The 27,758-nt window shown below is 34.1% G+C and overlaps 1 protein-coding gene across 27 annotated transcripts in view; it reads right to left on the reverse strand.

Moving 5' to 3' along the window:
- Positions 1-27,758, reverse strand: part of TENM3 (teneurin transmembrane protein 3) — a 708,976-nt gene that overhangs the window by 147,193 nt on the left and 534,025 nt on the right. For all 27 annotated transcript variants that reach the window (XM_087963269.1, XM_087963268.1, XM_026667191.2 and 24 more), the window contains one exon: positions 7,792-8,029. In XM_087963269.1, coding sequence (XP_087819395.1) covers positions 7,792-8,029 — 238 coding nt within the window. The remainder of the gene's footprint in view (positions 1-7,791; positions 8,030-27,758) is intronic.

Raw genomic sequence — 27,758 nt, forward strand, 5'->3', positions numbered from 1 at the left:
CCAAGTGAAACTTAACCCTAAACCATGATTCTAGATTCTGGTTATATTTTTCTGCTTTAAAAATAAATTACTGGAATTACTGGAACAGATTCTGAGGATACTTCATAATAATATAATACACTTATAAGCCCACTGAATCAGACACTTTATTGCAACACGAAACAAACCAATACTGAAAATAAATGATACTCTAGGGATTACATAAAAATAATTTCAACTTCAACTCTGAAAAGGATTCCAAATAATTTGGCCAGTTTGAAAAGCCAAGTTTTCAATGCTTCTCTAAAACAGAGTATTGATGATTTAAACAGATCTCTTGATAAATAGATATAGCAGAAACAGTGACTGAGAAGATACATTTACAGAAATCCATATGATGGCATTGTTTAACTGAAAGAACATACCCAGTCTACCATATTTTACAAATGGATAGACACAATTGGAGGGAAGTTTTATAATAACTAAGTCCAAAGCTATGTAAAGCAATAAGCATGTTAATCAACACCTTGAATTACATCCAGAAACCAACTAATAAGTAATAACCAGTGGAACTCACAAGCCAGATGTGTCAACTTCGTAAGTCCTATTTAATTCTATGCAGTTTACCCTCAAGTTACGACAGTTATGGAGCCTGCCCCATTACTGTTGTAAGTTGAGAAAGTAAATAACCTACATCATTAATGAGCCCCCCCCCCAACCCTGCTCTTCCCTGTGCGGGTTAACTGCACAGAAATGACCCTAGTGCCTCAAGGATGACCCTAACCCTCTCTACTTCCCACCTCTTGGGGTCCCCCACAGCCAGTTGGGCCTCCTCCTCCACCCCCCCGCAATAGCTCACTTACTTTGCAAAGATCTGCAGAGCTCAGGAGATGGGGAAAGGGAAGAAGAGCAGGCCTCTCTTGTCGGCCCATATGCGATAATTCCACAAGTGTCATCTTTGTCGATCCAGCCACTTGTGCAGCCTAGCTACAAAGGATCTGAAAGCATGGTCAGGGAAAATTCTGTGCTTTATAAAGAAGCATTTAATTCACCAGCAAAGGAGCCTTTTCCCTCTGCAAAGACTTTCCCAAGCTAGCCAACCATGCAGAAGTTAGCCTGCATGGAGGGGAAAAGGCTGCTTTGCCAAGAGCTAGTTCAGATTTCAAAATGCAGAGGCTTCTCTGCACAGAGGGGAGAGAGCTCACAGAAATGAATTAAACGTTTCTTTGCAAACCTCGGTATTTGAAATCTGAGCTAGCTCAGGTTTGAAAACAGCTTGGGCAGCACGACTGGCTGGCTTGGGGAAGTCTATGTAGAGGGGAAAGATCTGCATTGCTGGTAAATTTAATGTTTCTTTGCAAAGCACAGGACTTTCCCTAATCATGCTGCTCAGCTGCTTTGTGACAAGGCTGCATGTACGTAGCTGGTTCAAAAAAGATACTGGGAGAATAGGTGGGAGAATTCTCCCACATGGCCCAGCAAGAGAGGCCTGCTTTTCTTTCCTTCCCCTACTTCTGAGCTCTGCAGATCTTTGGAAGGTGAGTGATTGTGAAGGGTGGAGGAGGACCATATGGAATCTGGTGGGGACAAAGCAAGTCCAGTGTCTTTGGGGACCCAGCAGTTTGAGCGGGGGAAATAAATAGGTGACCATGCTGCAACATCTCTGCGGACAATCTTAAGGGCGAATGACCGGATGGGCTCTGCAGATTTCATAACTTTGAAACAAGGTCGTATGTAGGTCTTGGAGGGAGGTCTGTTGTAACTCTGAACAATCATTAAATGACCTTTCATACCTGGAGGACTACCTATACATCAACTGTCCATGTCAAATGCTAGGTCATATCCTAATTTAAAATGCACATTGGATTACCGCTTTCCAGACTGAAATTCTGAAAGGCATATCACTGGTATTTCTGACCAATCTGAAAACAAGGCCAATTCATATGAACAACACATCACATTTATCATACTATGTCTAAATTTTAAAAAGATCCATGACTATCTGATCTTCTATAACTAGAAACTGATTTCTCTCTCTCTCTCTCTCTCTCTCTCTCACACACACACACACACACATTTTCAAACATTTTCAAACATTTTCTTTTTAGATTGTACTATTGCCCACTTACTAACTTGGGAAAAATTAAACCAATGCTAATATTGCATTTGAGATAAAAAGAATCCCCCCCCCAAAAAAAAATATTTTAAAAGGATTAATCAAATTTCCCATTATTTTAAATTATACTTAAAATGGAAAAGACAATTACAATCTCCTAACATTAAATTCCTTTAGGACAAGCTGTGCAATGTAACTCTCAGTGAAAAAAAAAGATGATTTTTTTTCCTTCCATAGGCAGTGACAACTTTCAGAAAAGGAAGGGCTTGATTCTTATTCATACACTTGCTTACTTTTGACTTTTGATCTAGATTTTTTTCTAAATAAATATTTCTAAAAATAAGTATTGTATATATTTAAATTCTTTCCAAAACACACTTTTTTAAAACCTCAGAAAAACATTTCCCCCATTTTTTTAAGTATAAAAACCTCCAATAGTCAAAATTGAACTTGGGATATTAAATATAAATTGCAGTTTAGTGAACCCAAGCCTTCAGATGACCATGATCATTAAATTTACCAGACTTAAACAAAGAGAGGATTGAAGAATGTATTTCCAGGACCCAAGTTTTTCATGAACAAATAACAGAAAAAACATATAATATTGGGCATGCCCATTCTGGTAATTATTTATTGTCCCCTTTTATTCTGAAATATTTATGCTTGTTCTAGGATGGATTTTACTTTTTTTGTGAACTCTTGTGAACTTTCAATCTTGTGAACTCTAGTGTATGTTCCTTCTGAGTCATCTCTCAAGCCCATCTTTCTGGCAGGTGTTTCTCCAGGTGGACTTAAATTTCTGCTACTACACAGGCACCTGGGAGACTATAGCATCATGCTCAGCAGAATGTACCTTGCTTTTTGCCTCCTTAGATTGTCTATCGGATGAGCGCTTTGGTTGTTGAGCATAGAACCCTCAGACAGGGGCCCTCTCTAAAGCGTTGTTTTAAATCTGATTGCAGACTGAAAGAAGGAATGGATTTTAATTTTTTAAAATATATTTTTATTTTATTCAGAACAAAGTTAAAATACAAAATAAAATAACCAAACCCAAGAAGACACAACAGAAAGAAACCACACAAAATAGAACATTAAAAAGATGCATATATATAAAAAACCCACAACACATTATACACCTATTATCCCCTCTGTTTGAATACTGATTAATATTCAGCACAACATTAGTTCCTACTACTTGTGAAACAGGCTCTCCTAAAAATTTTAAACTACTAAATCTATTTGCAACTTGTTGACCTATCTTCTATATGTTATATTAATGACACAGTAGTTAGCAGGAAAAACAATAATAGTAAAATAGAACAAAATTAATTCTTCAAAACTCTCTGTTAACAAACTGTTATTGTAATCCACTCATAGAAAATTTACTATGGGATCTTAACTATCCTGAATCATCAGCAAAGTTATAAATGGACAAAAATCCATGTTTGTTTCTTAATATTGTTGTTTAATTAAATGTAGTAAATTCAGTCTCCAGAATAAATCTATCTTCCACTCAGAGTGCAAGCAGAAGTAGTTACCAGTTAACTGTAATAAATCCATCCAGTTTCCCTCCATTTTTCTAGAAGAAAGGAATTCCTTTGTAGAGGAATTTGTCTCCCTCCCTTCCAGCTAAAGCCGTAATGTTGAAGAAGTATGCCTACTTAAACTTCAGAACAACAGATGAAATTCACTCTTCTGGATCAAAGTCCTTTTGTGTATCTTTATCCAATGATAAATCTTCAGATTTTAACATTCTTTAAACTATCATTAAACTTTGATCAAGATTTTGTAAGAGAAATCCAGTTAGAAGCTGCATATTTCCCCACACTTCTTTCTTAGATTTCAGACACTGTTTAGCCATTTTAATCTGTTGAACTTAACCAGGGAATACACACACATACAAACACACACACCTCTATATTTCAATCCAAGATTATAAGAAAAATTCAATAGAAATAAACTCCAGGTGTTTTGCACATTCAAAAGATACAGAATCCAGGGGTAAAAGTCTAATGTCTCTTCACCTCCCTCACCCCTCAAACATTGCCATGATTTTGATAAAATGGATCAGAGGTTATCCAGAACAACATATAGCAAAAGGGAAAAAAAAAGAAAAGGCAATTAGAGTCCAGCAAAAGGTTAAAATAAGTGCAACTGCTGATCAACTTTTAAAGCAAAAAGCAAAATAAAACAGTAAAGTCAAAAAGTGAATATTAAAACTCTGGCATGCTGAGAAAACGAAACTGCTTGACAGGAAGATGGATATGCCCAATGATTTTTCAATTGCTTTCAGAGGGAATTGGAATGTTCAACACCACCCTTCCCCACTGGGTCTGTGATCCTCGAAAAGTCATCTTAGGTCACTCCTAAGTGCTCCCATTTAAAACTAAAGAGCAGCACTGGTAAAGAACCAGCTTTAGCAGTGAAATCAGCAGATCATCTTGAGAGAAGAGCAAGAAGGTAGGAATTTTACTATTAAGTAGAGAAAAACAGATGCAGGATTTCTGTTGTATCTGTTTTCTTTCCCCTTTGGGATTGTAGGTGAGGATTTCTTCTCATGGGATCTAATTATTTCTTCAAACAGCTTCTTTCCCAAGAAAGGCTTTGCTGAAAGTTTCACTTTTGACTGATCATATCCCAACGTCTTAGTCACAGTACAACCACCTCCAGCATCAAATATTTCCAGTTTCAATTCTGGTCCATTTATTGGGTTTTTTTCTCAGGAACACTCACATCACATGTGCTTCACATCCAGATCATATGTCCATATTCAAGAAGGAGGAGAGGAAATAGTTTATAGGCCTTATTCACAGAGTAGACACAATACTGGATATTGAGTATCTTTTCTCAGTTTTGGCTGTCACTGGCTCATCAATTATCTAGTAGGTAAACACTAATGTTTGCACTGTTGCATTAGATTGCTAGTTATGAGTTATCTATGTTAGCAAATAAAAGAGTATTCAAATCTGTGGGCAGCATAATAGTGATTTTGGGATCCTGTAGAGACACCAGCTTGTGGAATATTTTTATTCATTTATCCATTGAACGCTTTAGACAGCGGTCGCCAACTGGTGGGCCGCAGCCCACTGGTGGGCCGTGACAAAATTTTGGTGGGCCGCAGAGAAATCTCACCCCCAGAGCACCCTCCCAAAGCAATTAATCCAGGCTGCGCAGAAACACAAGGCTGCTCAGCCTACATGGCCTGCGGGAACTCTCCCCGCCCACTCACTCCTTACCCGGCAAACTTGTCTGCTAAGTTGCTGTTTTTCCTTTTTGCGACCATCATCTGTTCTGCTGTGCTGGGAGATTTAGATTAGCTAGGAAGCAGGAAATGGTTGGATTTCTTGCTTTCTAGCTAAGCACAGCTGAACATCCCTTAGGACTGAAGGTTTGCTTACAAGCAAATTCAGTGCAAACTCACGGCAAGCAAATTTGAGAGACTGAGCTAGCCGATGGCAGATAGATAGATCACTGAATGATTCTGTGAGCAACTCAATCTGCCTGCTTTGCCTGATTTTGGATAAAAGTTGCTTTTTTAATAAAAAATTCAATATTTACATATATGGTGTGTTTTGAGTTAATTTTGTGAGTTTGCTTGCAAGCAAATTTTATGTGACAGACTGAGCTAGCCAATGGCAGATAGATAGATTTCTGAATGAATCTGTGATTCTGTGAGCAACTCAATCTGCCCACCTGCTTTGCCTGATTTGGGGTAAAAGTTGCTCTTTTTTTATAAAAAAATCAATATTTATATAAATATTTATAATATTTACATACAAGCCATACCCAGCCAGTCACATGACCACCAAGCCACACCCAGAAATGAGGCCACACCCACAAAACCAGTTAGTGGTCCCTGGGATCTAAATTATGAGTTTGGTGGTCCCTGAGGTCCAAAAGGTTGGCGACCCCTGCTTTAGACAATTTATTCAGCTCCAATGGAAAAAGTCTTTGAAGGACACCGATAGCAGGAAGCTGCTCAGGAGCTAAGCTACATCCTCAAATGAAGTAAAAAAAAAGTTTTGTAGCTTTTGTCATAATATTATATTTACTAGTTTAAAGTTCATTTTGGTAAACAGGCAGCTGTAGAAATTTAATTAATAAAACATCATTAACTAAAGCAGAATCGAATCTGTTGTGATAGCAAGAGGGAGAATTAAAATGACGATAAAGGAAAAAATCAAAAGGTTTAGGGGTTTCAGTATTTTAGAAAACATAAATTATGTGTTCTGTGGCTATAGAACATTGCTGATAGAATTCAGTGATTTTACTTGACTGCTCTATGGCAACAAATAGTGTTTTGTTGTTTTCTTTTCAGTTTCTCTTATAAGTAATTATTCCTGGATTGGTTTATCTTTTCTTTTTTAAAAAAAACTTAATTGGATAGGTTCATAGCTTCTTTAGCAAAATCCTTTAGCAGCTCTTCAATGGACTGTAGAATAGGTATGTTTGTTCTGTATGGTTTAATTGTAAACATTTGATTGTTTGATAAATTCCGGGTTAAGAATGGGAGCATCTACTTACTTTATTAATATGATTGCGCCTCACCTTTCTTCTTATAAAGCAATCAATGGATTTTCTGTATAAGCCAGTCCACTGTAGTGTTCCAAAATACTTATATGATCATATGCAATGCTTTGCTTAGGACCATTATGTAAAATAATTCTCTCACTTCTCTTTTTAGTTTTTTTTTTCTTTTATTTTCCTTTCCCATGCTCAACAGTTGTTTTAACATAACATTTGCTTGATCAAAACTAAATTCCATATATCTTATAAGTGGATTGGGATAAAGCTTACGTGACAATAAACTTTTAGCCTTTAACGTGCCACAAACTTTTTGTTGTTGCAGTGGCAATCAGGGAAAACAGACCAAAAGAATGCCACCAAATACAAATCAAAGGACAAGAAATAATAAGAACTGTATGCAAAATTTAAAAAGCAGAATGTATCTATGTTGCTAAAAGTTGCTTATAAGGGAGATTGGCATTGTCCAAATTTCGTAAATAAATAAAATAAATACATGCAAACTTCTCTAATAGTACCACCACCATCTTTCTAATCTAATTTTTATTTACCAAAGATGAAACATTATTGATGAAAATTAAAGAGTTGTCTGACCATTAAACCAGCATATAAACCCAGCAAAATAAAAAAAAAGTAGAAATTACATGCATCAAGATAATAACAATACTTAGAGAGAGTGGCCTGTGCTAAACTTTTGAGATAGGTAAGATCAAGAAACAGGCAGTGGGAATTGCAGGAACACTCTTTATTGTTGTATGGTAGAATAACAGAATTTTGAAAATTAGTCAGGTTTTATTTCTGCCCTATCTTATGCTTTCCTTTTTCTCTGGATTGAATAATATTTTTGAATGCAATTCCCCTTAATAGCTTGCTCCTTCCTTTATCATGCCCAAAATCAGGTCTGTATTCCTTCACAGCCCTACCATTAAGTGTTGGTTCATACAGTAAGCTAACCCCAAACTGAATATACCACATGCTGGCTAGTGAGAAGGGTTAACCTTGTATATATGGGAAGAATTAAATTCAAATGTCAGCTTGGGACAAGGTAGTAGCACCATATGTGGCTATGGTAAATTAAAATTCCAGCTGTGCTAACAGAACAAGGGAAGCACAAATTCCAGATTTCTAGTATGCTGAGCATAACTATAGTCTTAAAGGTCCTAAAGGATTACCTGCTTTCCAGTGGCACATTACTGCCAAGGACCCAGCTGTCCTGCAGCTGGACCGACTCGGGTGTGGTTTGCAGCTCGGCGGGCAAAGCAGCCGGCGGGGCCGGACTCTGGTTCCTCCTATTTGTCAGTGAATTTCTGTTAAGGGAGGTGATAGATGGGTGATTCTGTGCTGAATGCTGCTTGTGAGAAGGTGGCAAAGGTTGCAGGGTCGACTGGCCTTGGTTATTTGGAGGTTGCTCTGAGAAGAAAGAAAATTAAAGTTTGTTATAGATCATCCTTATCTTTGCTAAAGCTAAAGCATAAACTAATAGCCCATTTTCTAAAATATTAGCATATATTCTATTAGTTGGTTTCAATTACATTCTTTAAAACTTTATCCTTAGTAGGCAAAGATCTAATTAATATACAGCAGATGGTACAACTACTTTTGGCTTTAATTTATTTTGATTGTTAATGACTCTTATCAATATCTATACAGGAAATCACGACATATCCCCTAATGTGATCTTATTTTTTTAAAGCCAATTTTGAAAGTAAACAGGTAATTTCAACAGAATATGTTTCTGTATATATCCCTATAATTATGTAATGAAGAATCTTTTTAAAAGAAAAAAACAAGCTTTATTTAACTGCAATAAATTATTGCAATTTTGCTGCTAAACAGCAGATTATCCTAGTTTAGTGCCTTTCAAATCAGGCAGATCTGCACTATGATCTGCTAATAGATGCTAACTATCCTCTAGCAGAAGGTCACTCTGTGAAGCAGATGTTGCTTCATGGATATTTAACAGACTGAATCACATCTGATTACAATGTCAGAAGACTCATATACTTAATGACCGTTACATCCATTAGAACACATATAGAACAGATTTTCCAATTTCACACTATGTGATATAACTATGTTTCAAAGTGAATCACAGGTAATCAGAGAATCTTGTAATCACAACAATGGTATAAAAACGTTAAGTCTCTCAACAACAATAAAAAATATGCCAGGCAGGATAACTAGCATTGGTTTTTAAAATATCATATCCTATATTTAAGATTTTTTCACCTTGCTTATATAACAGAAACACATGGCAGATATTATAGACCAGGTATGTTTCTGCCTTATGTGCAAAAGGATTTTTTTCCCTTATAGATATCAAATTGGTCCTCATTTGTTTTAGACTAACAAAAATGTGAAGTGGAAAACAAATATACACAGTTTAAGGATGACCAAAATTTTAAATGTAAAACATTCTCAACCTTTTCTTGGAATTTGGCTTAGAAATACTTCAACAAAAGCATATGATGCATATGAAGAATGTGTTATTATTCAGGTAACATACAATTAATCAGCTTTGCCCTTATCAACACCAGTGGGTGTTAGTGCATGTGATTAAAATCAGTATAGAAAGCTTTAGGGCTTCAGGATAATTTAAAAGACTAAAGCTCACAACAGCTTTTAAAAAGAATCTACTTAAAACTTTATCTGATTTAGATTAGATGTTAATTATCAGTCAGTAGAGAATTAACTTTCATCATTATATGAAAATATATATAAAATGATCAGTTGCACAACAGGAAACCACATCTTATGTTTCTATATATAGAATACTAATTTTGCCTTCTGACTGAAAAACAGACTAATATTTTTGCTATGTGCTTATTCGTACTTAACAAGTCTGCTTTCTCAGTGTAGTTTTGTTTAGCAAAATCTTGGCAATACAAACTACCATTTTATAGTACAGTATCCTAGTATTTCAAGATCATATTCTCCCCACTCCTTTTAAGCAATAATAGCACCAGCGATACAAAGGAGGTGAAAGTAAAATCATTTTACTCATTACTTTATTTAATGGGGAGAGGGGGAGAGACAACTAGAACTCCCTTTATGGCAACTGTAAATTCCCAGTGAAGAAAAGCAACAACAGCGCAGGCCTATACTTCTCTGATTTTATATATTTATTTTTAATTGCTAATCAAACTTCCCTCCTGCCAATTCAGCAGGGTTTGCTTTGAAATAGGTCAGCAGGGAACTAAGCCTAGGGCTACTGTAAAATAAATCAGTGAACAATATTTTTATCATATAGTTTAACAAAATGTAATTGTGCAAATTTCACCTCTACAATTAATTTAAAGAAGCCCATTCCCCCCACCCCCACCCCCCCCCAAAAAAGATAAGTAACTTAAAAATCATTTGGGATTTTATTTGGGGAGATTCCATGTAAAGTCAGGCTATTTTAACTATAGATATATATTATGACTGCATTTTTGTGTGAAACATTTCTTTCACATCATTTTCAAAGCATGTAAATTCCTAATAATTACCTTGACATAATGCAAAATACACTATTTTTCTACAAAAATGAGGTCTCTGTTTTTTATGTTACTATTTGGCCAGATAAGAGTGCTGTTGAAAACTCCAAGTGAGAGCTAGAGTGGTTATTAGAGAAGAAAAGGCAAGCAGGCCTTATACAATCAAGATATAATCATGCTGAAAAGCATCCAATAATCTTGGCAGTGGATCAATATTGATGCCTATTTCTTCTATAAAGATCCTGTATATGGAATAGTTCCAACAGTCCTCCAGATCAGTGATCCTTTAACATGGGAAAGATTACACAGGACTAGTGTCTATTTCTGCCAGATACATGTTGTCTTATTGTTGTGATTTTAAAGGTAATGTTACATTAGTGATCCAAGATTTTTATTTGAACACTTGAGTCTTCCAAGATAGAAATAATGGACCACAGGCAAAAACTATGTAGGCAGTTTTACACTTGAGTCTAAGGTGGTCTATATCTTTCATAACTTTTGTGGCAGACAAATGTTCAAAAGGTGCAGTTTTTCTTGTCACATTGCTGCAATGATGGGGCAAGCCACAGCTGTCAAAACCTATTCATTCCATACAGCTATTAGAGATGCTGGAGCGCCTTTCAAAGCCAAGTTTTGGCAGGTCTAATTGATACATGTAAAAGATTCTTTTCAATCTTAGTGAAATGTCAGTCAGTTGTTGAGTGATTCTGAAGCAGCTGTGGCCAACTGCATTCTAAGTTTTTGGCTGACAGTTCCATTTTGATGCTAAATAAAGGGGAAAAAATATTCAGCCTACTTGGTTTCAAGACAACAGCTACAATGAATGATTAGAAAAAGCCACATATTCAACAAAATTAAGGATCATGGAAGTGAACAACTACATTAATTTAACTAGGGCAGGGAAAAATACATTATTTAGGCATTCAAAATATAAAATATATCATATGCTTGCTATACACTAAAAGTAGTTCAGCAATCTCATTCAATCAAAGCTGAAGTATACATAACAAATATGTTCCACTGTATAAATTATCTTTGTAAGATAAAATCACAATTCTATGAAAACCGATGAGCTAACAATGCATTGATAAGCAATGAAGTGGTTAAGTATAACTTATCTAATTTTTCATATTTACTAAAGATATTTTTGAGCAAAGTGGAAGCAGTAACAAACATAATGCTGGCACATACAGTCCTACAATCTACAGAATATGCTGAATGGCGGTGAGGGATTGAAATTACTTAAGTCCTCAAAATCAATGACTGTCACATAATGCATATACATATAACTTTTTTTCTGTCACAAGCCTAGAAATAATTAATCATAGTAATATGACTACCATGTATTTGCCAGCATCTATACCAATGGCAAAGAAGATTCTTCATAATCTAGACTTTCAATGCTATGAATAGTGTAGTTGGGAAGTGTTGAAAACACTTCTTTATTGACGAGACTTCTAACAACTTTAGTAGTAAAATATTCAGGCCAAGCTTATTATATTATCAATGGATAAATCAAAATCACTTATCCACAGCAATCCTTCTTCCACTGATAACACATCAATATTTCATATCATGTACACATGGCAATTGTTTTAGATCCAACATTATCATGAAAAAAATATGATACTCAATTTCTGAAAAGGACCATAACATTTACTAGTTTCAGTGGTATGAACTGGTCAGAAGTATACTAAATAGGCTTAGACATCTGTGGTAAATCATATAGACTTAGAAACAGAGGACTAGTATAGAGTAGGGAGTGAGTAACTTTCATCAGCAGAAGAGCCACATTATCCTTCATATGGCATATTGAGAATTATGATCTCTTTGGAGAGGGATTTCAGGACTTTATGGGGGGTAGTAGATGCTGTGAATATTTGCAAACTAAGAATTTTGGCATCAAAATTTCAAAATAAAGATATTAAAAATATGCAAGATTTCAACTTCCGGTTTGAAGGGCTTCGGCAACAGACAGAAATCCGCGATCGTGCATGGTTTCTGTCTGGGCTTGCCGCTGGAGCGCCCCGAGCCGGCTGGTTTCGGGGCTAAGCCACCCCGTAGAGGTGGTGAAGAGGGGGGAGACCGCCAGCAGGGTTGAGGAGAGCCGCATCTCCTCAGCTGGCCATTACTCCCTTTCCCGAAGGCGGTTGCAGCGGTGGTCAGAAATGGCCACCACAAAGAAGAATTTGACCAGAAAAGAATGTGCAGGAGGAAGATAAGAAGTGAAAGTTTTGGCTGACCGGGTTAAATTGTAAAAGCAACAATCAAGGTACCCTGGAATGTAAACTTACAAAAAATAACATCGCTCCCAAAGAAGAGTCGGAAGCAGCGAAGGAAAGTGAAAAGGGAAAGGTTTGGCTTTTTTTTCCCCTCTCTCTCCTTCCCTATACTGACAACTAAGAGACTTAAATAAGAAACCGGAAAAATCCGCTTTGACATCAATAGGCAATTAAGCTGAAAATAAAACAAAATGCCAAAGGGATAATAAAGATTTCTGGACATTAAAAACTTTCTTTTTCATAAGCAGGAAGGGAGAGAAAAAGAATAAGGGCAGGATCTGGAAGAGGGAGGAGACTGCCTGGAATTAAAAAGAATCTAAAGTAAAACTTCAACAAAACTTCTAAAAGATACATTTTAACTGAAACTTTGTAACTAAATAGTAACCCTAGGAAGAGAAAGTGAAAAAAAAGAGCAAAAAAGAAACAGCTTGCATGTATTTGGATTATTTGATGATCTTTGGATTTTTGGTTATTATATTTGAATGACTAAAATCAACTGGGTGGTTGTTTAAAAATTTATACAATGGCACCACTTCTGGATGAATTGAAAATGGAACTTAAAAAGTACAAAGAAGATGCACAAGAAGGGAAGGGTTCTTTTGGCTTCGTCTTTCAATTTTTAGAAATGGAGATTTGGAACTATGAGAAACAACAAGACTGCAAAACAAGAAGACTGGGACAAAGAAGAAGCCATCTTTAATGAACAAGTAATTCTATGTGGGGAAGAAAAAGGAAAGGGGGGGGAGAGAATGGAGAATTTAAGACTTAAAAAAACAACCAAAGAAAAGAAAAATAATTCAAAAAATAAGTATAATACTGGAAAGCAACAGAAAAGGGGAATACAGAAGAGAGAAATAGAGGTAGAGAGACAAGGGGGTGAAAAGGGGAGAGAGAAGAAGAGAGGGAAGAAGGAAAGGAAAAGAAGTTACAAAGGACCGGAGCAAGATATAGAGAAACAGGACCTATTTAGAGATAATGGGTGAAAAATCTAACTGAAAAAGGGATTCTGTAAAGGTACATAAGATTGTATTGTTATATTAGTAATAGAAGTAACTTTAGGAAATTGGAAACAATGTATGATTAAAATGAGGGATAAAATAGTTAGTGTAATTTAGTGAAATGTTTGTGAATAAAATAAGTGAAATAAAATAAATGAGAAAATTGAATTAGGAAGGAATGGGAACATTTTAATTAGTTAATGTTTTATAAAATATAAGTGAAGGGGGGGGATTAACTATGGAAAGCTTATAATTGTTCCCATAGAAGTATGATATTTAATTGAAAAGTAATGTTAAAGATGTTAAGACTTTAATGAATATTAATATTAATGATAGAATTGAATTGGAATGGAATGTTGTTTTAATTATATACATTTATAATTTTTTCTTTTTTTAAGAATACAGTGTGTATTTTAAGAATTTACCAAGCAGAATCCGAATGGAAGTTATGTATTATATTGAATGTTACAACTTTAGGGAAAAGATATAAAGGCGTCATACTCCAATCAGTAACTACAGGAGAAATTTTGTTTAATGAGAAAAGATAATATATAATTGAAACAGGACAGACAAAAATATAAATACAATGATTTGAATTGAGATGAGATAATTAAAATAAAATTGAGAAAATTAAAAGAGGGGAGAAGCTATGCAGAAAATGTAAAATAATAATAAGATATGGAATAGAATATAAAAATGAGCATGAACCTGAATTTATGTCTGTACGAAGAAATGTAACCTGGGATTATGCTGCTTTCAAAAAAGATGTTTTATTTGTATTTTTTTTTTCCTTTGTGAAAACTCAAATAAAATTTACAAAAAATATATATATGCAAGATTTAACCTGGATTTTGATTCCCAATCTAGTAATCTGTCAGCTTTCGTTTCCAAGCAATACAGAACTGAATCAAGATCAAACATAGAAAAGTTTAAAATATTACAGTTAGACTGAGGATTTGGTCTCCAAAGGTTTATGTTCTGATGCATGATTTCACTGACTTTATTGAAGATTTTAAGCTAACTATAAAAAAAGATTGGGACTATAACTACTTACTATACCTGCTTCACAGAATTATTCAACAAAGAAAATTACAATAGTCTTCAGTATTCATTATTTTTTTAACCTATTAAATACACTAGAATGTAATGAACAAACCATTATTCAGTCAGCATAAAGTATAGTTTCATAGTGTTTGTTTTGTTCTTGGAATCTTTAAATTGAATTTAGCGATTCTTATAACTCTTAAATATGTGACATACTTCACTTTGTATGATCTTTTTTTAAATCAGAACCTTTATCAAAATATAGTAGGTACTTCAATTTCTTATATGCTATCATTACTGTATTTGAATTAACCATTACAATATTTACAGTGGCAGGTTATTTTAGTTTTGCCTTAAAATATGTTACAAATAATTCTCATAATAGAGAACTGTTTTTAACAGGCAAAAGAAATTGTTTGTGATATAAGGTACTATATTGGTGAACTATCAAGAATGCTGATATTTATGAAGATTACGTGGAAAAGACAGAACTCCCAACTTAAAAATTCTGCTCAACCCCTGAAATCTACTCTACTTATATTCTATCTCACTATGTAACTCTAGTAAAAACATATTTTAGTTTTTAAAGAACAGCATTATCTAATATTTTTAATATTTAATTTTATTTCATTTAAACTGTTTTAAAAACCATACACTTTTAAGTCAAAATGAAAGTTATATTGGAAGAAAAGAAATTACATGTTAGCTTGTTCCTATGTATTTACCATATAAGAGTTTGAACAATATGGGTAGCCCTTGCTTACCAACCACTTGTTCAGTGATTATCGAAGGTTATGAACTATACACCCCCCCAATGTGATCACAATTGCAGTCAGTACGCATTGTCCTGTGTCTGACTTTTTTAAATTTTCCTCCTCACTTGCAGAGTGGAGAGGAAGGGATTGGAAGAGAGAAAACAGGCATACAATAGAGAATAAACATTGAAAACCAGTAGCCGTAAGCACACAAGGTAAACAGCTAGTGCATTCCCCATTATGCACCAAACACAGTAACTCTTCTTTCACCACCAACATCCCGGAAAAGAAGGTGTTCGTAAAACAATTTCTGTAGGCAATCTTCTTTTGCTCCACCCCCAGAGTGGAGAGATTGGAAAGGAAGATATTCTTCTACTTCAAATCTCTCATTTCTCAAAAAGTTTCACTAGGATAACATAGTCTAATCATTAATCTTAACAATCATTTATATCTTAAACATTTTACCCATTTCAATTAAATATCAAGCATAAAGTGGAGAACACACGGACTTTTGCTGAGAGATGTCCATTTCCCATTGTGTGCCTACTTACTTTCTTCTAATTCCTTCCACTCCAGTGGATACACACACACACACACACACACACATTCTGTTCTTATTAATCATTTATTAGTGCTGGGGTGAGCATTCCAAAAATAGGGGGAATGGTTAGGCGGCAAACAAAAGAAAACTGACCGTGAAACTGACTAACTAGGCCTCTTCATAGCCAGAAAGTACAGTTGTGGTCATGTGATTTCTCACTTGGTGACCACTTTGCTTAGTGCTCAAGATGCCAATTCAAATTATGGTCTCTAAATGAGGACCATAATAGAACTGTGCCTAATAGAACTTACAAAATAAGATTGGAAAAGAAATAAAAACTAGTCGAAGGTAGAAAAATCCATCTTTTTCTTTTACTATATACACGTGAAAAGAAAAAAGTCCTAATGGGAAAGCAAGATATGGCTCCAATAACTTTTTGCTGAGTTTATGGTTAACAATATGAAAGTTATCAGGATTTTACTGAATTCTAGGCACACCTTAGTTTATCCTATTATATAGAAATAAACAAAATCTAGTTATTGAGAAGCCAGATATGAAGCACAATTAACACCATTTAATCCATGTTTTTGTATAAAAACATTCCCTTTTCAATGTTTCAAAATAATGAGTATAAAGTCACAATTATGAATTACATTTAACTGGGTCTCTTCAAGAGCTTTAGTTTGGAAAACAGCAAAAAAACAGCAATTTACAGACAGATGATGTGGACCTCTGCGACCTATTATAAATGTGAGTCAGTTGCCAAGCACCTGAAATGCAACCATGTGTGTCTATGTGTGTGGGGCATGTGTGTGTTAAATTAAAATCAGTTAATTTATGTGTGTTTTATGAATAAAGCCTGACAGGATGAAGTAATGTATTTGGTAGTTTAACTAGGCATATGCATGGAAAGGAGTCATGTTTTGAGATCTAGGCAAAACAGTTTGATTTGTAACGTTTTGTTGAAAAATTGAAATATCCAGAATGATTTGAATATTTTATATTCTACATAAATCAAATCTAAATAAAAATTTCAAGTGTTCCAGACAATGGTCCCTCGTTCTTCCCTCTTTCAACTCAGGTCTATAAAAAATAGGAAAACTGCTATTTTATACGAAGATTTTTTTTAAACTAAGATTCAGTGAAAGAGGATGAAAATCTCAGCAATTGGATTGCTTTCTTCTTTTACGGTTCAATTTATTTTTCAGATTCCTAAGATGGAGACCTTCTCAATATCTTACTCAGGGTTCCTATGTGAACTGTGAAGATCCTTATAATGGAAGAATAGTTAGTTATAATATGAACCTATTTCCACTTTTAATGATACATTTAAACCATGTTGGCTGCTACTTACCATCCAATTTACAAAAATTTAAATTCCATAGGTTAAGGCAGCAGTTTAGCACTTTTCGCAGCACAAAAAGTCAAAGGAAAATCTGAGCCTATGTTGATGATACCTACATATGTACTTAGGAACTGATATCAAAATACATCTGGTTCTTCCTTTTCCTGTTTGTGACTTGCTATGTAAAAGCAGACTTGCTATTTAGAAGCAATGTAGCAAAGATCTTCAAAATGTAGAAAGTAATCCTCTGTAGTATCATTCTTGGGACTATAGTAAGCTTCTTTAGTGCCATCGTTAGCAGTCATGGACTATTCTTCAGGAAGTGATAGATTATTCTCTTAATAGACTAACCGAGTTGGAAGGGATCTTGGAGGTCTTCTAGTCCAACCACCTGCTCATATACCTATACCCTATACCATTTCATATAAGTGTTTGTCCAATCTCTTCTTAATCTCCAGCTCAGGAATTGCTAGAATTGCTGACTGGGCGAACACCAAATACTATGCTCTCCCTCTGCTTATGCCGAAAAATTGATGCCTTCCCTCAACTTCACTTACTATGCAGTTATCTGAGGCAGCCATCAGACAAATGTATTCTACTGGCAGTAATTCACATCTCATTCACATCTCTTCAGCAAAGAATAGTCTACAGTAGTTTTCAGTCTCTGAACACGTGTTTAAATGATAGCTGTTTTCTCTTCAACACCTTTATGCTTGGCCTTGGGAATGAGCAAAGAATATGTGATCGGTTAAAAGAGAGCTTTCCCCCCAAATAGGCTAGTACTGAAGAAGTAGGACGTGTGACAAAAAATTAAACAAAAACTTATCTTGATTTTGTTTAGCATAAGATGAGCCAAGAGAAACTCTGGCAGGCTTTTAAAATTTTGGAATTCAACTCCACTGTCATAAAGAACATTGTGGAATCTCAGCCCTGCTTGTTTTTTTTACCTTGCCTAACTTGAAGGGCTGGCAATTCCATCCGCTCATCATCACAATCCAGGTGTTTTGGTTTACTTGGGATGTGTGCCTTTGAGTCAGTCTTTACTACTCCTGGAGACTGCCTTTTTGCCGTTTTCCTGGCAATATTTTTGAAGTAGTTTGCCATTTCTTGTTTCCAGGAGCTAAGAGAAATGATGGCTCAAAGTCATCCCGCTGACTTTGCACGTAAGGCAGGATTTAACAGGAGTCTGCCAGTTTCTAGCCTGGCACTTTAAGTCACTACACCTAACTGTCTCTCTGTGGGATTTACTTTTAAGCTATATTTTAACAATGCAAATTTAATTAATGTTATGAAAATCCTGTGTTTAAGAAAGGAATACACAAAAGAAAAGAGAGAAGGAAAATACTTATTATTTCTATTAAATAGAAACAAAATATTTATTTTACAAGTTCAAAAATGTATCAGATCTGACTTACTGAGAAGACAAGCAAATGCAAGGCAGTACAGGTAAGTCCTTGACTTACCATAGTTCATTTAGTGACAGTTTGAAGTTATGACACTGAAAAAAGTGACATGACCATTTTTCACACTTCTGACCATTGCAGCATCCCCATGCCCACATGATTTATATATGGATGCTTGACAACTCACATTTATGACAGTTGCAGTGTTCCAGTGTCAAATTATCACCTTTTGCAACCTTCTGACAATCAAAGTCAATGGGGAAACCAGATTCACTTAACAACTATATTACTAATTTAACAGTTGCAGTAATTCAATTAACAAATGTGGTAAGAAAAGTTGTAAATTGGGGCAAAACTCACTTAACGAATTTCTTACTTAGCAATATAAATTTTGGGCTCAGTTGTAGTCATAAATCAAGGACTACCTGTATCAAGTAGAACCAGTGGTTCTATTCAAATTTTTTGTACTACTGGTTCTGTGGGCATGGCTTGGTGGGTTTGGCATGGTTTGGTGAGTGTGGCTTGGTGGGCATGCAGGGTAAGGCTACTGTAAAATCCCCATTTCCATCCCACTCCAGGGGAAGGATATTGTAAAATCCCCATTCCTTCCCACCCCACTAACCTGCTTTCCAGCTCCATTCTCCTGTGCAGGGCAACAAAAGACCCAGTGAATCAGCTGGGACGTGGGAGGCAGTGAATAGATGGAGGTGGGGCCAACCAGAGGTGGTATTTACCAGTTCTCCGAACTACTCAACATTTCCGCTACCAGTTTTCCAGAACCTTTTAGAACTGGCTGAATACCACCTCTGAGTAGAACCCACCTAGTTTTGCTGCTTTACAAGCTTATATGAGAATATTATAGAAGGTGTACTGAAATTAATGCAAATTCTGTATAACAAATAATGGAGTTTGACAGAGGGCTATCTATCTAAAACAGCAGATTCATATTTTAAACTAGTCGTATAACTATCTACAGATTCTTCATTATCTTGCTAGGCAAATGCTATTGTGTACTTATCACTTGTAAAATCTACCTTACATTTAAGCAATTATGATTATCTGAATTATACATAAAAGTAGCTTCTAGTTATATTTAGGCAGCTAATAATTACCTATCATGAATTTAAATGTCTTCTATACCAGCTACATAAAAGAATTATATTCAGAAGTAAACTGTGCTTTCAGTTTGCCCTTCTCAAAGTTATGTGCATTCTATAACAGCTTAGGAATGAGCATAGTAAACTGTTAATTTCTGTACTTCCAATTTTCTCCAAGTCTGTTCAGCAATTTTTTTAAAAAAAATCAAGTTTCAACAGCCAAGATGTGAAAGGAAACATTTACAGACTTTTTGCATCAAATTGCTTCTTCTTTTTGCTCTTCTTGCAGAGGACAAGAAAAGGGAATTAATTCTTCTTTTACTTCTAGAGTGAAAGAAGTACTTAATCTTGAGTACTTAAGAAAAAAAAGCACAATAAACCGTGAGGGTCTTCCTATCTTACAGCAATAGTATATTTTCAGGTCAGATAGATATATGCAGGCTTTAAATATTCACAAGGAAATTCTCTACAGAAACAAAGGAGGGGAGTAAAAATTGACCTTGATACTTATTGAAATGATCACAGTAAATGTACAAGCTCAAACTACTGCAAAGATGTTTGGGGAGTCTCTTAAACTTTCTTTATCAGGAAAACCTGAAAGAAGAATGAAGGCAGTTGTCTCCTGATCCTCAATCATTTAAGATACAGTGGGGGAGAAATGTAATCCAAAGCCATAGAATACAAAGTCTCTTTTCCAAAAATCCATACCACCTTTTTCAGTCAACCAAATTTAGCTGCTGCAGAACAATTTTCCTTGGCACACTGGGCATTCTTGCTTGTTAAGATCAAAGAGTTTCATGCCCATGCTCCTGGCTTACTGGTAAGTGAGCCATAATTTATCTTATCTTTTAAAACAAGCTACGCATGAAACAATAGAATGCATGTAACAGGAGATTATAATTGGTAGCTGACAGGTTCAGTCTATACACTCACCTGGCTTCTAAATTTGTCTGATCTGGAAAGAGAAAGATCTGAACAAATAATCAGGAGGAATTTTCAATTCAATTTCTCCTGAACTAAATATGCTTTTTAAAAGTACAAGATGAGATATGAAAGGGATCAATCTGCTCTTTCTACCTACTTTTGTTGTAGAAGAGAAACAATTAGATTTAGAAAAAAAAAGAGTATGAATAGACATTGATTAGAATTATAGTATTCTGTATTTAAATATTTTAGCTGTTAGCTAAACAAATCACCAGTTTTTCATACCCAGGGATCAGAGTCCAGGGATGTCTTAAACAATAATGGATATACAGATAACAGTTTGTTCACTTCTTAGCACTTCCTACTACATTAAATGGATATATGTAAATTCTAAGTTCCAGATATCTCATCTTGGTCCTCTCTCCAATCAGTAAAAGCAGACTTGGGAAAAAGCCTAAAATATACTGCTTGCCATTTAACTTCAAAACATTCCTACATTGTAGTTTAATATCAGGAAGGAATCCTGCTAAAAGAAGTATTATTTATAGTATTTGTTTTCCTTATCTGGGAATCATTGTTTTTTATATCTACTTAGGCATCATCTATCTAAAAGCAACATACAGATGGAACAATCTCCCCCAAAGACTATTTAACCATGATATTATAAAGACCACTCAATTCAGAACTAATAAATCATCAAGAGTTTATAAAAATTTGGCTTGTGGAACCAAACAAAATAGAGGTTATTTTCTTGACATAAAGGTTACTGAGCTAAAATACAAGGATCACATATGCTCTGATTCCCGTGCTGCAGCATTCGTATCTGGAAAAATAATAACTTAAGAGTATAAATGTACAATATGCATGTATTAGTACCTAGTATGAGTTTATTTTATTTTCAAATAATTTGAATTACGAATAGAATAAAAACTAATCCAAACAACACATTTTATAGAATTACAAAGAAAAAAGTATAGAAAAAGGAAAAAAATAACTTCTCCCTGCAACCCAACAAGTAAAAACAATTTAAATAAGTTATCACTATCTGTTAACACAACATATAGTCTTTTTATCCTATAATTAATTTTTTTACAAGAAAATAAATTCAAAAGCCTTCTAATTCGTTCTTTGTCAGCAAAAGTCCAGTAAAGGAAAACATATAATTAATTTTCATTTTATAAGCCAACCCTGCATTCCTTCCCTGAATTTTTAACTATTTTAATATATAATTACTACAAATATAGTCTCAGAGCTTATTTTCTTTAAAAAAGTTAACATTGGTCTTTTGTATTACTGTAAATAAAGTTTATCCTTTTACTTATCATTTCTTATAACTTTCAAGTTTTTAATAGACCTCCTTTTTAAATCCAGTAAGAAAAAGTTATCCAAACTGTTTTTCTTGTTTAACAATTGTTAATCTTCTTTTGCCTGTTTCATCTGTGTATCCAATATATCTTTCTCTATATCCTTTTCATTGTTTGACAAACCAACATTCAAAATAATTTCAAGTTATCTGTTGTAATTTGACTTCTTCTGTAATTTTAATGACACACATTCTTCTATTATATCAACTAATTTTGAAGACCAATATTCAAAAAGATTGATTTGTTATGTCATTGTTAATAAAGTGAATTTATTATCTGCTACCTCCCTGGTCCCATTATCATGTTTCCTGTTAAAAGAACCCAAACAATCATTTCCTGTGGGAAGAATACTTTTGATTAAATCAAAACTATACAGGTAGTCTTCCACTTAGGACCACAATCGGGACAAACACTTTCTGTTGCTAACCATGGCAGTTGTTAAATGAGTCACACTCAATTTTACATTCTTTCTTACCAGGTTTATAAAGTGAATCCCTGCAGTTTATTTATTTATTCAATTTCTATAGCCACCCAACACTACCAAGTCAATCTGGGCAGCTATAGTTCACAGTCAAGTAAATCCAGTTTTCCACATTGACTTGTTTGTCAGAAACCAGCTAAAATGTTTCAAATGGCAAACATAGGACTTTGGGATATTGCAAACATTGTAAATAGATGCCAGGTGCCAAGCGCCCAAATTTTGATCAGATCACGGGGATGCAGCAATTGTTTAAGTGCAAGGACTGAATGCCATTTTTTTTAAATGCCATTGAATGGTCATTAAATGAATAATTGCAAATTGAGAACTACCTGTAATTTTAATTGTCTGTCATAATTTCAATTATGTCTGTCAAAATCCATATTCTAAGCACCGCTTTGCTGTTTAATCTAAAAAATATTTTCCACAGCTTTTAAAATCATATTTAAAATATCTTATTCCAAGGAAAAGGCAATTTAAATTACCTGAAAGAATTCAGTAAAACCTTGCTAATCTGAAAAGTCTTAATTATTTATAGTACAAAAAATTAGTAATAATCTAAAGACAGGAATAAGAAATGGGGCTCAGATGAGCTTTATGTTCTTAAAAGGCTGTTATGAGTATGTGCTTAATGATATTCTCGACTCTCAGACACCCAACTCATAAGACAATAGGTAAACAACAGCTCCTGCTGTCTACCCCTAAGGTACAAGGGTCCAGAATTATGAGTCATTTCAACAATCTTTCCTTCCTCTAAAGAGATTTTGCTGGTCTGCATCCAGCGTTCAGCCACAAATTTCCTTGTAAAACATCAACTTGCCATGGCATTATATGCTAAGATACAATTTCTTAAGATTAGAATTATTTGTGCATAGTAAAAAAGACAAACTGAAGTATGTGTTTATATACTGTATAGCACAGACTTGTAAATAAACCAAGAATTTTAGGTTCCAAAATACACCCTAAAATTGGGTTTAACTTATCCGTAGATGGCCTATAGGGCAATACTTTATAATTACCTATACATTATGTATGTATTCACATCCCTGGAGCATCTAGAATGTTGTGGCACATATGAAATAAAAAATTCTCAAAATTGTATTTATGACCCAATGGGTGGTGTGATAATTTTAGAGTTGGGGAGATTGTTAAACAAAGAAATGATGAAAAGCAATATATGAAACAGCACGTGGAGATATAGTTTGCAAGGATAGAAAGGCACAAGCAGAGAGATGAAATAAAGGGTGTTGGTCTAAGTTACATTAAGCTAGCTTTCCTTTCAAATTTTTAATCTCATGGCTTAATTTCTTTGTCTTACTTAGCACAATTTTGTACAAAAGTGCAACACATATATATGTCTATTTATTTAAGCACACATATACACACTTTCTGTATTATATATTTTGAATAATCACTAGAGAAAGGTAACTATTGGCTCCCTCTTTAAAACAGTAATTCTAAGAAATTCAACCAGGTAACATTAATATAATTTGTTTATATATTTGTCCATTCTATTTTGTATGCTCATTACATATTACATTATTCAAGTATTGTTTAAATTAAGTCCTGGAGATTATATTTCATTTTGTTATATTGCAATATTTTAATTATTCTGAACTAAAATAGTGAGGCTTCCAAAGTTAGTAATCAAATGGTAGTTTAAAAAAATCCAGAATTTCACAAAGAGTTACAAATTATTTTTAGCACAAATTTGTCCTATTGAGAATATCGTCATCATTCCAATAAATACAATTCAAGATCTGTACCTAATATTTTGTAGCATTACCAAGACTTTTGTACTCAAAGGTTATGTAGCAGCTTTCAGAAACACCTTTAAGATTTGTTGGTTTTATCACCTCTTCCTAGAGTGCCTGCTGACAAATCAGCAGTATATTGCAAATAAGTGAAGAATATGAAGATATACAAGTGTGAAATTTATATAGTCTGTTGTTTCTACTATGTCATATAGATTTGGGAAATACAACAATGTAAGTACTTAGTTTCAACACCCCATGCTGTTCACTTCATCCCAGTAGCAATTACAGCAAGAGTCCAACTGTAAAAACGTGATGGAGATGCTGTGCAGATTCAAAGAATCAAAAGCACAATTCATAAGAAGTGCTTCACTTGGTTTCTGAAGCATTTTTGCTACAGGCACATGGTGGCTATGAGTTACAAGGTTATTTTTATTCTTATCATTTTCCAACTCTGCAGAGCTGAAGCTATTCCTAAACAATCAAGAAAAGTAAAATTATCTTAGATATCATTTAAAATCGATACAGAAAATGTTTATGTGTATATTAAAGTCAGTAAACAAACACAGTTAAAAATAATATATTCAGACACGGGATATATTTCTGATAAAGCAGTCAATTTATACAAATAAAAAAACCTATCATTTTAATATTTTTGGCAAACTATACCGACAGCTATCTGAAGCAATTGTATGAGTCAAATGCTGCAGTTTTATTCAATAATAACCAAATCATGCTAGTTTATATTCAGACAGCATAACAATAACTCTTGGTAACATTAAAATCAAATGTGTCAACTGAACTCTTTAAATAATTCAATCACATTGATGACATGAAATATAAAAGACTATTTCTTACTAGCATGCAATGTGTCTTGCATACAATGAGGATTCTATAGATCCTTAATTACTACAAAGCTGATTTTTTTAAAAAAAATACACATTCTTTTACAAAATTAAATTCCACATTGGCTTCTCATGCATCATTTCAGGTGATATATTTTAATTTCTATAAAATGTTGTCTTTCAATTTATGAGACTTGAACAACTTATCTATGAATTTATCTAAATCCAAAGCATTACTCTTTCTTTTGAAAACAAAAGTGGGAAAAGTGTGGGTATAGAAACAGAAAGCAAAGAAAGGCATTAATATAATAAAATATCAAAATAAGTTAAGAATGAATTAAAATAAATTTAAAAATATGATCCCATTTTCTAAGCTAGAGTTAAGTGGACTTTTAAATGTAAGGAATCTATAGATAGGTTTGATCAGACCCTTGTTTTTACTTTAAAAAAATGAGGTAACTGCAGATATTCATTTAGGAACTGCCTTTTTAAAGACTATTCAAACTTAAAATGATGATTAAAAAGTAACCTTACAACCAATCCTCACATTTATGACCTTTACAGGTTTGTAAAGAAAAGGAAAGTTGAAGTAACACCAAAAGCAAAGTTGTAGTTTCATCTAGAAAGCACTTTATTTAACAATCAAGTTTCTGGGTCTAATTACAGTTAATCAATGAGGACAACATGTATAGTTAAGATCCCGATTAAAATTAAGCAATTTTTGCATTAAAGTATGTAGTGTTTTGTAATAACCTATAGCTAAGCAATTAATCAGAAAACCAGAAATAAGGATTCATAAGGGAAGGCCAAAAGGAAGATGATGTTATTAATGTTTTCCAAAAATAACTGCTGACTTTTAAAAGTTTGGATTAAATATGTTCAATATATTCTAAATCAATGAGTTCCCCTTATTTTTAAGCAGCTATTAATTTGTCATAGAAGAAAAGAAAATGGCTACACTGTTTTTAGTAAAGGCACCATTTTGTGACAAATTATCATGTATTTTCAAATCCTTTCCTTCCGGCTTATAAAGTTATCTGATATTTATGAATTCCAATGATCAAAATAATTCTGCCAATTATGGTGTTTCATTTGGCAGCACACAGTCAACTATGTAATGCAATAAACTATGCCTGAATGGTCCGTTTACCCCACAGCAAGTTATAAGGAAAACTCTTTCCTCTTAAAGGATTTGTCTCTTTGAAATGCACAAACTGTCAAGAAGCCAAGGGAAACTGGTGCTTAAAAAAAGACTGAGCAATGTCTGTGTGCATTTCAATTTCAGCCAACCGCAGTAAATGTTATTGGAGTTTTTGTGCTGTAAAATTGCTGCTTTCATGGCCACTGCATCTGACAATAGGACTCCTTGAGCTAGGATGAAGGAGGAAGGTTGATGTGCCTTCAAGCCAAAACTCTGTATTGTTTAAAAACCAAGGATACTATTTCAGAGTGTTCTTAATGGGTTAGTGACAGCAAGATTCATGTCAATAGTGCATTCAGACAAAGATACTAAATTGAGAAATCTCTTGAAAAATGTAAGAGCAGAAAATTTTATTCTTTTAAAACTACTTTTTTCCTGGAGAAGGTGAAAGGTTATCGAACTATTAGCTTTTTGTCATTGTTATTTTTGCTGTAATCTGAATGCTTCCATTTTAATTTTATCAATATTTTATTAAAACAATGCTAAGGGAAAAATCCCTTTAAAATGGAGATACCCATAAATCTGGCTGTAAAGTAGCTTTTAAAATGCTCATACTACATTTGATGGTTTTCTTAAGAAAATCATAGTAACTGTAATTGTTAAAGTCTAAGACTTAAAAGTAGCCAATTATTGTTCTTTGATTTAAAAAAAATAGTTTGACATTCAACAATGTTCTAATGTATTAGTCAGTAAGCAGTGCTAAAATAAAGAATCTGAAAAAATAAGAAAATCTTAAATAATTATAGCAAATCTCTTAGCATGGTTTATACAGATATATTTCCATATACTTTTGGCAACTCTTTCATATTTACAGAACAATAGTACTCAAAGGAAAGAAATCACCTAGTATTTTAATTAATATTAATGAGGGTTCAGAATAGGTTTCTTGAATAGAGCAGGTACTATTTCTTTCAACATGACTAATACTTGCCCAACTTCTTTATTTGCAGAGGCAAATAAAGATTCATTTCCCCTTCAACCTACTTTCTCAACTTTCTCTTGGCCTGGTATTTAAAGTCTAAATAGTCTAAAACTTCATGCAATAGGCTAAACATATCTAAAATGCCTTGATCATTTGATCAAATTGGCACAGAACTCCTTACCATTAGGGACCAATGCTCAAGTTTATACACCCTAAAATACAAAGAATATAAAGTTCAAATTTAATTTGGTAATATAAACTCTAACAAGTATTATGGATAGCTACTCTGTTTAACTGCACTAATTCTTATTTCTTTCAGCATGGCAAGCAACTGTTAAAGACTGCAACGTGCATGTATTAAGTGGCCAGCAGAAGATCAAGAACAGATAGAAAGCATATATGGAGGACTCTATAGCTGTTTGACTTATCATCAACATGAAAATGACATCCCAATTAATAAAGAACTAAACATCTTGAAAGAAAATGTAGAATGGGCCATGGAGACATTGCCGAACTGGAAAGGCCCAGGTGTTGATGGAATACTTGTGGAATTACTAAGACCAGTGCCAGTTAACGGGCCAGTTACTGCCCTGTGTCAAACAATATGGACTACATGTCAGTGGCCTCAGGCCTGTAATATCTGTTTTTATTCCATTAGTAAAGAAAGGAAATGTGAGAAACTGTTCCAACTATAGCATAATTGCAATGTT

Source organism: Notechis scutatus, chromosome 4 (assembly GCF_049901735.1).
Source record: "Notechis scutatus isolate UNSWTSFEM ecotype Mainland chromosome 4, rNotScu1.2, whole genome shotgun sequence".
In the NCBI taxonomy this organism is placed as follows: Eukaryota; Metazoa; Chordata; class Lepidosauria; order Squamata; family Elapidae; genus Notechis; species Notechis scutatus.